This window comes from Mandrillus leucophaeus, unplaced genomic scaffold (genome assembly GCF_000951045.1).
Source record: "Mandrillus leucophaeus isolate KB7577 unplaced genomic scaffold, Mleu.le_1.0 Scaffold28, whole genome shotgun sequence".
Lineage (NCBI taxonomy): Eukaryota > Metazoa > Chordata > Mammalia > Primates > Cercopithecidae > Mandrillus > Mandrillus leucophaeus.
Genome location: NW_012102920.1, coordinates 3,321,990 through 3,336,541, shown reverse-complemented (window position 1 = coordinate 3,336,541; position 14,552 = coordinate 3,321,990). Strand labels below are relative to the sequence as shown.

General features: G+C 49.1%; 1 protein-coding gene across 1 annotated transcript in view; it reads right to left on the bottom strand.

Annotated features, from left to right (window-relative positions):
• The window catches only part of EHMT1 (euchromatic histone-lysine N-methyltransferase 1), a 184,275-nt gene that overhangs the window by 108,200 nt on the left and 61,523 nt on the right, over positions 1-14,552 (bottom strand). The window contains exon 4 of the mRNA XM_011985185.1: positions 8,560-8,740. Within this exon, the coding sequence (XP_011840575.1) occupies positions 8,560-8,740 (181 nt within the window). The remainder of the gene's footprint in view (positions 1-8,559; positions 8,741-14,552) is intronic.

Here is a 14,552-nt window from a genome sequence, read left to right as displayed (position 1 = left end):
AAAAAAAAAAAAAAAAACAAAAAAAACCAATGAGACTTAATTTGTGGCCTAACATATGGTCTATCCTAGAAAGTGTCCCAGGTGCACTTGAGAAGAGTGTACATGCTGCTGTTGGGCAGAGTATTCTGTATGTCCATTAAATCTAGTTGGCTTATGCTGTTAAGTCCTCCATTTCCTTTCTTATATGCTATACGATTATTCTATCCATTATTGATAAGTGGAACCTGAGGTCTCCAATTACTACTGTAGAATTGTCTAAGTCTCCCTTCAGTTCTATCGGTTTTACTTCTTGTATCTTGATGGTCTATCATTCGTTGGGTATGTAAATGTTTACACATGTAATTGTTATACCTTCTTATTGTACTGAAACTTTTATTACTATATATTGTCCTCCTTTATCTCTTGTAACCTTTTTTTATTTAAAAACCTATTTTGTCTGATACTAGAATAGCCACCTTGCTCTCTTTGGTTACTGTTTGCATGGAATATCTTTTTTCATCCTTTCATTTTCAATCTATTTGTGTCTTTGGATCTAAAGTAAGTCTCTTACAGACAGCATGTAGTAGGATCATGTGTTGTTTTTTCTTAATGCGTCTGCCTTCATCCATTTAGTGTTGCCACAAAAGATAAAGAGATTTGTTTCCTGAGTCTGGTGGCGGGAAAGTTCAATATTGAGCAGCTACACCTGGTGGGGGCTTCACGCTCTGGCTCACGGTGGAAATTGGAAAGGGAGCAGGCATGTGCAAGAGATTACATGGTGAGAGAAGAAGGAAGAGACAGAGAAACCAAGGAAGCCAGATTCTTTCAAACAACCCACCTCAAGGCAGCTAATCTATCCGCGAGAGCGAGAAGTCACTCACCTGGAGGGAGGGCACTGATCTACTCATGAGGAGTCCATGCACATGACCAGTCACCCCCAGGTAGGCCCCACCTCACAACACTAATTTCAACAGGAGCTTTGGTGTGGACAAACCACATCCAAACCACAGCACTGCCCATCTTTGTCTTTTGATTAGAAAGCGTCATCTATTTACATTTAAAGCAACTACTGCTGAGGATTTACTTCTGTCATTTTGCTCTGTTTCCTACATGCCTTACAGCTTTTTTCATCCCTCATTTCTTGCACTACTGTCTTCTTTTATATTTAGCTTATTTTTTATAGTGGAATGTTTAAATTCTTTTCTCGTTTCCTTTTGTGTATGCTCTGTAGCTATTCTCTTTGTGGTTACCATGGGGATTACATTTAACATCCTAAAGTTATAACATTCTAATTTAAATTTATACCAGCTTAACTTCAGTAACACAGAAAAACTCTGCTCCTTTACGTATCTGTTCCCACCCCTTTCATTTGCTGATGTCACAAAACGACATCTTTATTCATGCTGTGCCCCGAAACATAAACAATTCATTTAAATGCATTAGTCTCTTAAGTTATGTAGGAAAAAAGTGGAGTTACAAACCAAAGTTGCAATGATACTAGCTTGCAGACTAATTTTTTAAACGTATTCGTCTCTTACATCTTATAGAAAACAAAAACCATTGTTACAATACTAGCTTTTAAAACTGCCCATGTCTTTTTTTTTTTTTTGAGACAGGGTCTCGCTCTGTTGCCCAGGCTGGAGTGCAGTAGCCAGACCTCAGCTCACTGCAAGCTCCGCCTCCCGGGTTTACGCCATTCTCCTGCCTCAGCCTCCCTAGTAGGTGGGACCACAGGCGCCCGCCACCTCGCCTGGCTAGTTTTTTATATTCTTTTAGTAGAGACGGGGTTTCACCATGTTAGCCAGGATGGTCTCGATCTCCTGACCTCGTGATCCGCCCATCTCGGCCTCCCAAAGTGCTGGGATTACAGGCTTGAGCCACCACGCCCGGCCAAAACTGCCCATGTCTTTACTTCTCATATGGCTTCAAGTTACTGTCTAGTGTCCTTTCTTTTCAACCTGTTAGCCTCCTTTAAGTATTTCTTTGCAGGTCCAGGTCAGGTGGTAAGAAATTCCCTCAGGTTTTGTTTATCTGAGAATATCTTAATTTCTCCTGCACTCTTAAAGGACAGTTTCCGTGGCTATGGATACTTGGTTGAAAGATTTTTTTTCTTTTATCACTCCTAATATACCAATGATATACTCAAGAGTCTCTTTGTCTTTCCACAGAAGTGTCTCAAGTATAATGTGTCTAGTGCGGGTCTCTTTGAGCTCATCTTACTGGACTTCACCAAGCCCCCTGGGTGTTCATATTCATGGGTTTCGTCAGATACCCTCTCCAGCCTTTTCTTACTCTCTTCTCTCTGTACTCCCACAATCCCTATTTGGTCCTCTTGATGATGCCCACAGGCCCCTTGGCTCTGCTCACTTTCCTTCGGCCTTTTTGTCTGCTTCTCAGACTTGATGATTTTTACTGTCCTTTCTTCAAGTTTGCTCTCTCTTTCTTCTGTCTGTTCAGATCTGCCTTTGATTTCCTTTAGTGAATTTTTCATTTCACTTATTATACTTTTTAGCTCCAGAATTTCTTTTGGTTCCTTTTTAGGTTTTCTAGCTCTTTATTGGTATTTCCATTTTGATCATACATCATTTTCTTGACTCTCTTCACAACTTCCTTTAGTTTCTGAGCATATTTAAAATGGTTATTTTCAAGTCTCTGGTAGTTCTGGCATCAGATGTTTTCTGGGACCAGTTTCTGTTGACTTATTTTTTTCATCTGATTGGGCCATACCTTCCTGTTTCTTTGTATGCCTTGTAATTCTATGTTGAAAACTGGACATTTGAATCCAATAATGTAGAAACTGTGAAAAGCAGATTCTCCTCCTTTTCCAGCGTTTACTATTTTGTTGCTGTTACTGGTTTGGGGGTGTTTTTGTTGTTGTCATTTTTTATAGTTGCAGGCTGTCTCTGTGAGGAGGGTGAGCCAGAGATTTAAACTTAAGGTTTTCTCATGTCTTTCCTTAGCCTGTGCCTTTCCCTGGGCACACGCAGTCACTTTGTAATTTACCCCATATACACAGTTGCTTCTGAATATCCTGGTCTTTAATGTCTGGCTCCCAAAAGGAGAAAACAATGAAAACGAAGTGGGGAGATAAAAAGAGCGCTGGCCCTTTAGATTTCTCAGACATCTCATGGAAGAAAGGCTTGCAACCGGATGAGAGGGCCCCTCTGCATGCACCTGGGGACAAGGTCCTGTTCGCCCGCCCTGGCTCCCACAAGCTGCACGCACACTGTTCCAGGAACACCGCACACCCTGCACCACAGGGCTGAGGAAGGGAGTGGGCAGCAGAGCTGAAACTGACGGAAATTCACGTCCCAGCCTCCCGCCTAGAAGCTGCAAACCTTCAGTAGACTCCAGAGTTCCCAACAGTTCCATCAGCCAGACTCTGCCAGGGGAACTGCTGTCTAGGTGAGAAGGTGAATTCCGAGTCTTCCTGCCCCACTATCTTTCTAGAATCCTCTGAAATCAGCTTTTGGTGCTGTGAGGGTCGTTTTTTAACCGTGAACCGCTACACCTTGGAGAGATACAGAACAAGCTGCTAACAAAGATGCCAGTCCACTCTAAAAAGAACGAATGCTCGCCTAAAACAACGCTGGGTGCCTGAGATCCCATCCCCAGCCGGGGGCTGTCACACAAACGCATGCTCCCAACCTTCTTGCACAGCACACATCTTTCATTTCCGATACTGCAGAGTGGAGGGTGCAGAACAGCTCGGACAGAGTCCCAGTCACCCTCCATCCAAAACTAAGAATTACGGCTGCCCACGGGCAGGAGCTACACGCACGGGCTCTGCTACGGCGTCAGCGGTACAACGCACGTTGAAACCGACATGTGACTCTGCTCTTCTTTCCTGCCTGTGGTAAACTTAACGGGGCAGCAGGAGGGAGAGCGCAGAACCGTCCGTGATCATCACCACAGGAATTAAAAATTAACAGAAAGACATGACAGGAATCTCAGCCTTTCTTTGATAACCTGGCTCCAACACCCCTCCCACAGGGAGGCAACAAGGAATGGCAGGCAATGGAGTGAGAGGTGAAGAAATAAAAGTGGTAACGGCAGACGGATTCTGAGACAGACGGGAGCAGGTCCCCGGTGAAACCCGACCTTCAAGCCAAAGGCAGCCTGAAGCCTGGAGACTGGGACTGCGCTGCCAGTTCCCGACAGAATCCACAACCCGGAGTGAGAACGTCCTTGAGGCCTTTTAGCCAATCAGATGGTGTCTTTCCCACGCCTGGGCCAATGAGCAGGCACTTCCTCCATTCCGGGCAGGCCTTTTAGCCAATCAGATGGTGTCTTTTCCAGGCCCAGGCCTGGGCCAAGGAGCAGGCACTTCCTCCATTCCGGGCCCACACAGACCCCGGAGCGGTCACACAGCAGGCCCGCCCGCCTGCCGCTAGCAGCTACTGACTGTGGGGCTCCTCTCCGCTGAGCGCGGTTCTGTTGCTCAATAAAACTCTTCTCCACCTTGCTCCCCCTCCAGGTGTCCACGGACACAGGACAAGAACTCAGGCCCCACCCAACAGCGGGTGCAGAAAGGGCCGTAGCATGTTCCTGGCCGGCTCGTTCGCGGAACCGGGAGTGAAGAGCGGCGATCCCTCTGGGGACCCAAACCTTGGGATTCCTCAAGCCAGAGCGGTAACACTACAGCCCTCCTGCCCTCCGCTTGTGTGGTGGCAAGCAGCGGTGCAGCCAGGCGCTCCTGGGAGCTGCAGGCCAGGGCCAAAGCGGCAGAGCTGGACGAGCTGAAAACGCACCCCAGCCGGTACTGTGGGTGGCGAGAGCGACAGAGCCACAGAACACTCTCCCAGCCCATCCCCTTGGGGCTCCGCAGTTGCTGGTGACTCCAAGTTTTGGGGCGGCACCGTGTTCCCCTCATCCGGATGCCAGCGCCTGCAGCATGAACCGCTTGCGATACGCCTCATCCAGCCAAAGCTCTGCACGGAGCCAGCGCCTGGAGCCGCCCGCCCCGCCACAGCAGCCAAGCGAGCCTGGCTGTGCACAGTGGCCCCACGCCACGCTTGCTCACCAACACACACCTCGCTGCTCCACTCCCGGCTTGCCCTCAGAAGGTGTGGCACCTGGGCCGGTAGCATGAGCCGAGTACAGCCTGCTGGGCCGAGTGGGCAGAATGAGCCCAGCAGGTGCGAGTGGAACTCAAGCAGAGGCGCCGCTGGCCACAGAGGTTTACGGCTGGCAAAGTGACACTCAAGGGATCCTGTGACAACAGGACAGAACCTACCCAGATTCCTGATCTGTATGGACACTGTTGTAAAAGGCCTTTGTCTCTCTCTGCCATCCCGATAAGTGGACTCTGCACCCCCGGCCCCCGGACACTTGACAGGGGACTCCTCCATCCGCACTCCTGTCTTCCCAGCAATGTAGAAAGGTGCACTGACGGCCACCACAAGACAAGGCAGCTGCGCGTGCCATGCTCCTCTCTAGGAAGCACGTTCTAGCACAGAAACTGTACCTTCATGCCCACTCCGGAAGCCCTGGGGTGACAACGCAGGGAAGCAGCTGAGGCTGAGTATCTTGACCACTGGATCAAAGCAGGCAGCTAACTGCCGAGCACTTCTCCATGGCTCGAGGCTGTTTTACACACTGTCCTCGGCTAACTTGCTGATGGACCACCCACTTCCAGGTTACGGATAAGGAAGGGGTGGTGGAGGAAGAGGGCTGTGGAAGGGTAAACTGGGGCCTGCTAAACACACTGGGTACTTCGTTTTTAGAAAGCTCTTTTTAAAAGATGATGATATAATAAAGCTAAAATAGGAAAAGAAAATCTCGACACTTTAACAACACTTCAGACATTACTTGTATGTCCTAACATACGTGAGCATTACTCCATAGTTTTGCAAAACAACAAGTTTAACTGTTTCAAACAAATAAAATTAAGTCAAATAGCAAAACAGTTGACGGGGAGGGCAGCAGATAACGACTGATTTTGTTTTCTAACTTCCAATGAAAAGAACCAGGGGTCCCTGGAGAAAGCCGATTCCGGCACTGCGAAGGGACAAGGCAGGTAAGCAGACCATCCAGTGAATTGGGAAGGTCTTCATGAAGAGGTGGGCGTCGCCCCAGGACTCAGAACCAGCCTAGGGGGACCCCACTGGACAAACTTAGAACAATTTGAGCAGCAAAATAAATAAGGATAGGAATGGATTATAGTTCAGAGACTCAAATAAGAGTCCACAAGTCAGTACTTAAAAATAAATAGGCCGGGGGTGATGGCTCACGCCTGTAATCCTAGCACTTTGGGAGGCCAAGGCAGAAGGATTGCCTGAGCCCAAGAGTTCAAGACCAGCCTGGGCAACACAGCAAGACCCCCATCTCTATTTTTTTTTAAAGTTTTTTTTTTCTTTTTTTTTTTTTGAGACGGAGTCTGGCTCTGTTGCCCAAGCTGGAGTGCAGTGGCCGGATCTCAGCTCACTGCAAGCTCCGCCTCCCAGGTTTACACCATTCTCCTGCCTCAGCCTCCCGAGTACCTGGGACTACAGGCGCCCGCCACCTCGCCCGGCTACTTTTTTTTATATTTTTTTAGTAGAGACGGGGTTTCACCGTGTTACCCAGGCTGGTCTCAACCTCCTGACCTCGTGATCCGCCCGTCTCGGCCTCCCAAAGTGCTGAGATTACAGGCTTGAGCCACCACGCCCGGCCTAAAAGTTTTTTTTTTCTTTAAGAGTAAATGGACAGATAACTGTGTGGATGGACACGAAAGTGAAGCACCTCCTTACAGCAGAAACTGAAATATCAGGAGGAAATGATGGAGTTGGAAAACCACCATTTGGCACCCACCGTGCAGTATGAGCTGGGCGTGGGTCACGGCAGATGCTGAAGCCCGGTGGGATTTGATGGGCGGTACCTGCAACACCTTAGGGTCTCGCTTGCAATCTGGGGAGCAGTAACTTTAAGATGGAGGGCTCTGCAGACTCCAGCAGCAGAGCAGGACAAAAAGCCACCAAAATTCAATTCATAAGGACACTTGTCAGTCCCCTGCATCACTCCACGACCTGCACCCAATCCTGGGAACCGCTGGGCAAACCCCCATCAGACACATTCTATGAAACACCTGGCCTGTACTCAAAACGCCACGGCTCAGACAGACAAAGAGGCTGACAATGCTTCAGATCAAAGGAAACTAACGCGACACAACACAGGTGCTCAAGGCTCCAGGACCAGATTTTATTTGTCCTCTGCCCTAAGGACACTCGGGCATGGGAAATGCGGAACGGGACACTGAGATGAGAGAGCAGCATCGCGGTACGCTTCCTCACCGGGATGTCTGTGCTGCAGTTATCTAAGAGAATGTTTCTATTTTTAGGGACATTACAGTAATTTTTAGGAAATAACATTAGTTTTCAGGGATAAAAGGGCACAATGTTTACAACTTACATTCATGTCTCAGAAAAAAAAGTTATACATGGGGACAGGCAGGGGGCGAGATTGTGCCACGTGGTAAAATGAGTAAAGGGTACACAGGACTTATCTGTAGAATTTTTGCAACTTTGCTGGAGGTCTGAAAATACTTAAATAAAAGAAATTTTTTTTTTTTTGAGACAGAGTCTCGCTCTGTTGCCCAGGCTAGAGTGCAGTGGTGCGATCTCGGCTCACTGCGAGCTCCACCTCCCGGGTTCACGCCATTCTCCTGCCTCAGCCTCCCAAGAAGCTGGAACTACAGGCGCCGCCACCACGCCCGGTTAATTTTTTGTATTTTTAGTAGAGACGGGGTTTCACCGTGTTAGCCAGGAAGGTCTCGAACTCCTGACCTCATGATCCACCCGCCTCAGCCTCCCAAAGTGCTGGGATTACAGGCGTGAGCCACTGCGCCCAGCCAATAAAAAGTATTTTTAAAGTCCAGAAAAAGACAGACACCTGTGGCCAGGTGACCATCCTCAAGTGAAGCCTTGCCGGCAGCAGCAGCACTCACGAGGGCCAGCAAGAAGGGCCTTGCATCTCTCCAGGACGGCGCCAAACGCATGTATTCCATCCCAGAAGCTGAGGAGGTTTGAAAGCCCAGGGAACCCTGACGCGTCGGTCACTCTGACGTCCCGGTGCCCTCCCAGCACCTCCCACAAAAGGTCCCCAGTGAGGAATCAAACGTTCATCCACTCGCAGAACTGGCCACAGAAGCAGCCAGCCCAGGAGAGTGAGGAGCATGCCCAGAGCGAGGTGGCTGTGGCAGAGCAGCTGGAGGGGGCGGTGGTCCTCACCCTGGGCCGGGGCTTCCCCAGCACACCCCAGCATTCCCAAAGGCACTTCATCTACAAACCAGGAAAGCTTCCAACTCCAGGGTCTTCTCCCCACAGAGACCAAGTGAGTAAGACACTAGTAAAGAAAACAGTCTTCATCTTGAGAATGTTAACAAGCTAGGAAATCAATGCCGGCCTGAGCCAAGGCTTTAGAGCAGACATCAGGTGTGCCTCCTCAGGCATACAGGCGAGCCCGGGAGGGCCGGCTGACGTCAACAGTCATTCATCAAGAGCAGCACAGGCACTTACAGTCAAACAGAACTCTCACCTGGCAAGGGGCAGGCTCGAAACATACATTCAAAGAGCAAAGACAGTTGCTGGGTCTCCCTTTTACCTGTCTGTGATTTTGTGGTGGCCATGTAGCATTGGTTCTGAGGTAGCGACTGATGAAGGGATGGGAAGGGGGGTAAAAGCTGCTGTCGTCCAAAGTCAGAAATGTTTTTGTTGATCTCCTCTTTTGGTTCCTTATGATCTCTAGCTTCTCGAACTTCTCTGGGATCTTTACTGGCTGCATGCTTCAAAACAAAGACAGTGAATAACTATAACTGCATAAGCAGATGGTCATTGAAATAACATGCAACCAAAATCACAGTTCTTCTCCCCATTAATTCCCCACCACTGAAAGATGAGATACAATGGAGAGAGGAGAAAGTCTGCAAGCGGAAACAGCACGCTGTCCTCACAAAAGCACCTGCCACTAAGACATGTGTGCCTAATTGCCCCTCAGATGGGTTAGGTCAGCATCTACAAACCACGGCCCAAGCTAAGAACAGCACTTACAGGGCTAAAGGTCAGAAGGAGGAACGAGGAGGGAGGAGGAGCAGTGACCACATGTGGTCCAAAAAACCTGAAACATTTTCTAGCTGGTTCTCTGCCTGCAGAAAAAAATGTTCCAACCCCTGACTTAGGTAATACATTTACTAAGCTAAAAAATACCCAAAATGGGCAGCATCAAAACTTCTCAAAAACTGCTTTCCCAGTTTATCGTGGCTAAACATTATGTTTGCAACATCCCCAATGGTATTTATCCCACAGTAGGTAACTATGTTGTGTTAAAACGGTATTTTACTCAGTCTCACTGATCTCCTAAATCTGCCTCGTCTCAGCCTGCAGGGCAGGGCTGTGATACCGACAGCAAACTCCCAGTACTTCCTTCATTGCAGAAGGCACAGACACAACTGAACCTCCACTCTCTGTCTGCTCCCCTCGTCACCTACAGACCTGTGATACTGTAACTTTAAATCTAATTCAACTGAACCACACTTTACTGTGCACACGGTGCAATACACAGTAAAAAGTGTTAAAAGATAGGGCATTCTTCAGGAGATGGCACTGGGAGAACTGAATGTCACATGAAAAAGAACGGAGCTGGACCCTTTTCTAAACTATATATAAAAATTAACCCAAGACAGACCACAGACCTAACTGCAAAACCTAAAACCATAAAACTCTTACAGAAAACAGGTGGAAAGCTTCCCAACGTTTGGATCTGGCAATTATTTCTTAGACATGAAAACAAAAGTACAGGCAACAAAGGAAAAAACAGACAAACTGGACTTAATCAAAGTTAAAATTTCTGGGCCAGGTGCGGTGGCTCACACCTGTACTTCCAGCACTTTGGGAGGCCAAGGGGGAAGGATCACTTGAGGTCAGGAATTCAAGATAAGTCTGGGCAACATAGCAAGACCCTGTCTCTACAAAGAAAAATTTCTAAAACTTAAAATTTTTGTGCATCAAAGGACACAGTTAACAGTGAAAAAAGCATGCTATGGAATGGGGGAAAACATCTGCAAATCCATCAGCAATTATTATCGAGAATATATGAAAAAGTCTTACAACAATAAAAAACAACGAGATTAAAAAATGGGCAAAGGACATGAATAAACATTTCTTCAAGGAAGACATACAAATGGCTGATGAACACATGAAAAGATGCTTAACCTGATTAGGGAAATGCATATCCAAACCAGGTGAGTACCATTCACACACTAGGAAAAAAGAATGCTTAACCTCATTAGGGAAATACGTATCCAGACCTCGGTGAGTAACACGGATGGCTACCAGGAAATCACAGAAAAGAGTCAGTGTTGTGAGAAGTGGAGAAATGGGAACCCTTGTGCACTGCTGGTAGGAATGTAGAATGGTGCGACTGCTGCGAAAAACTCAAAAAATTAAGTATGGAACTACCATGTGATCCAGCAATTCCACTACTGGGCATGTGCCCCAGAAGCACTGAAAGCAGGGTCTTGAAGAGATGTTTGTACACCCACGTTGACAGCAGCATCAACCGCAGCAGCCAAAAGGGGGAGCCACCCAAGGGCCGGTTGTCGGGCGAATGGATCAGAAGTGTCGTGTGCAAAACGCAGTGACGTGTGACTCAGCCTGAGAAGCGGCGAAGCTGGGGCCCGCGCTGCAGCGTGGATGAGCCTCGGCGACACTGTGCCGAATGAAATAAGTCAGCCACAAAAGGACAAACGTTGTACGATCCCACTTACACGAGGTCCCTAGAGTCGTCAGACTGACGGACACAGAAAGTAGAATGGCATTGCCAGGGGCTGGGAGAGAGGGATGGGAAGTCAGTGTTGAAAGGAGACAGAGCTTCAGTTTGGGAAGATGAAGAGGTTCCAGAGATGGAGGGTGGTGATGGCTCTGCAGCGATGTGAATGTGCCTGATGCACTGAGCTGTTCACTTAAAAATGGTTATGTTTGATGTGATATGTTTTACCACACACACAAACACACACGCAACAAGGCACCTGCATCAACTAGAGTCAAGGTCAGGGAGAAGTGAACAAGGTCATAAGTAATGGTAACTCGAAGTACTCGGTGGGTCCGTGGCATGGGTGAACATGTGGCTGCAGAGACGGCTCTGAGGGATTCAGGAGGTGCTTGTAGAGATTACAGGTGAGGCAGGGAGGCAGAGCGAGAGTTCCAGGTAAGAGCACACGGAGAACAGGGTAGCACCTGGCTTGGATGGGAGATGAGAGGGGAGTGCCAGGGCGAGCTGGAAGGCACAGGGGAGCACGTGCTCTTGGGGTTGGCTCTCATGACCTCACCGTCTCCGCCTCTCTCTGTCCCACAGGCGTACTATGTCTGTGTCTGTTTCCCTCCCTCCTCCCTTTCTGTCTCTCGAGTGCATCTTGCTGCCATGTGGTACTTGCAAAGCTTCTCACTGAGCCCACACTAAGCTGCCAGACACCCCACTGATGTCCAGAACAGACACAGAACCACCTGGGCTCCCTACTGGGGAACCTACCCTAGATTCATGTTCCAGTGACCACAGCTCTCTGGAGTTTTTTGTTGCTTCTCCCCACGGAGCCCTGTCCAGCTCAGCAACCCTGTTTGCCACATTCAGTGATTTCCTCTTGGAATGTACCTCCACCCCGGGATGCCCTTACTTTTTCCTGAGGGATGAATGCTCTCCTCCCTCCAAAGCACAGTTCAGACATGACAGCTCCTCCTGCCATGTCCACTAATGAATGCACCTCGCACATGGAACACTGTTTGAAAGCCACACGAATGCCACACGTCTGCTTTACAAAGTGTCTTGGTCTTTCTCCAGTACACCAGGTTTGACTGCAATGAAGTCACTGTTAGAACTCAGGAGTCAGTCCCCTTTTAGGTCACCTACAAACCACCGTGCAGGCAGCTTGGTTCATGTGGCCATCCCCCTCAGCTGGTGCTTACAAACACAAAATGCACTTTCAAAGTACATATCAATGAAGGTACAAAAACAAACCCTGAAGAGGAAATAGCCATGCGAGGCTAATTCTTGCCGAGGTACACAACCTATTCTTTAATTTAAAAGGTTATTTTCAAAAATCTCAACAGTAAGACTAAGAACGGCTTAACCGAGGTGAGGATTCTAGATTTTGATTTTGCTGGGACTCTTACCTAACGAAACACAAGGAAAGTGAAGACCTAGCCATGGAGGCAGCGCGGCCAGCGGCTGGCCCACCTTCACATGGCCTGGCTCTGGGAGGGCAGCCCTTCCCTGAGGCTCTTCCCTCCTGGGGGGCGGGGAGCCCCTTCACTGAGGCTCTTCCCTCCTGGGAGGGGCGAGGGGTTCCCATCCTGGAGGCTCTTCCCTCCCGGGGGGGCGGGGGGGTTCTCCTCCCCAGGCTCTTCCCTCCTGGGGGGCCCATCCCCCAGGCTCTTCCCTCCTAGGGGGCGGGGAGACCCCTTCCCTGAGGCTCCGCCCTCCTGGGGGGCGGGGAGACCCCCTCCCTGAGGCCCCTCCCTCCTGGTGGGGGGGCAGGGGGTGGGGGGGGCTCTGCACCAGTGTGAGTCTCGCAGTGGGACACTTGGTAGCACTTCTTCACATAATTGCTAAGAACCACCTCCAGTGCAGACTGACAGGCACCACCTCTCTCCCAGCACCTAGAGCCTAGAGTGGGTACCAGGAGGGGAGGTGTGGAAACACACACAGAGAAAAACAAGGGGCCCCATGCTGGCGCCTCCTGGAGTGGGCACAACTCAATCAGGGAAATGGAGCTGCCAACCAGGCCACAGAAACAAGCATTTCCATGTAGGAAAAAATGTTCCCTTCCGGTGGCTTCCGCTTTCTTTGCCCTAACAATGGTGAACGTGCCAGTGAGCAGGCCTCGCTCTGAGGATCTTTACGATGGGGATCAACGCCGGACACAGGGTCCAAATCCCTTGGTTCTCGCCATGGGATAGTGAGACTGCAGCCATGACACCACCTTCATGTTCAAACTTTTACGAGCATATTGGATTTATTAACAAAGACTGCAACATTCATTTTATCACTGGAATGACTTTTTAAAACACAATTTTCAATAAATTCTGGTTTTTAAAAAAATGCCAAACAAGACTAAATTGGGTTTGGGGTGGCAGGAAATCCTGAAGGGTGGAGAGGCCAGGCCCAGAACCACAGACACAGAGCACACCCCAGGCACAGGGGGCACCCACCCACCCACTGTCTCTGCCACACCACCTCCGTCGGGCCCACAGACACAGTGCACACCCCAGGCACAGGGGGGCACCCACCCACCGTCTCTGCCGCCCTAACTCCGTGGGGCCCACAGACACAGTGCACACCCCGGGTGCAGGGGGGCACCCACCCACCCACAGTCTCTGCCGTACTACCTCCGTGAGGCCCACAGACACAGCCCTGCCCTGGCTCAGTCCATCCCCTCCTTCTCCCGCAGGCTCCCCTAGGAGCAGAGCAAGTTCTCCAGGGTGCGGAGAGGCCGTGGAGAATCTTCAGCAAACCAGGTTCCGAAGCCTCAAAACACTCAGGTTCTCTCTTCCTACAACTGACCCGCCTGTGAATGTACAGCAGTTTTCAACCAAATGATGTGTCATAATCAGACTTTAATTATTGCAGCAACTTAATCCAAAACAAAGCGATCACTTAAATAAGCCTCATGGTCGGACAATTTTTTTTTTTTAATTTCAAATTGCTTTTTTTCCCTACAGGAATGTGATAGGGTGACAATAAAAGATCCTCACGAATAAATATATATCAGAATAAAATCCTGGAAGTAGGACTGTAATAAAACTTCAGGGAGATGAAAGATGCACAGTTTCTAACGTGTTTTAAAACTGTGACTGGTGCGCCATCCACAGGCAAAAATTAATTCAACCTCAGCCCAAGCCTCAGACTTTATACAAACATTAACTCAAAATGGATCACAGATTTAAAGTTCACACAAAACTAAAAAAAAAAAAAAAAAAAAAAATTAGAGAAATTGATATCTAGGACTAGGTGAAGAGTTTTCACGCACACCACCAATAGCACAATCCACAGGAGAAAACTGATAAACTGGGCTTCATCAAAATGAAACACCTTCGCTCTGTGAAAGAAATTTGAAGAGAAAGAAGAGAAGCTTCAGACCAGCAGAAAATACTGGAAACCACATATCTGACAAACGCTCATATACGGAACTCTCAAAGCTAACAAAACAATGTAATTATAAAATGAGCAAAAGTCTGAAAGACATTTCCCCAAAAACGACACACTGACGGCAAAGCAATATATGGAAGGGGACAAGCGTGAGAGGTGTGGGAGGAAACAAGGGTGAGAGGCGTGGGGGAGGATGAGAGTGAGATGTATAGGAGGGGGTGATGGTGACAGGCATGGAAGAGGGTGAGAGTGAGAGGCGTGGGAGGAGGTGAGGGTGAGCGGTGTGGGAGGGTGAGGGTGAGCGGCGTGGGAGGGTGAGGGTGAGCGGCGTGGGAGGGTGAGGGTGAGCGGAGTGGGAGGGTGAGGGTGAGCGGCGTGGGGGAGGGGTGAGGGTGAGAGGCCCGGGAGGAGGTGAGGGTGAGTGGCGTGGGGGAGGGGTGAGGGTGAGCGGCGTGGGA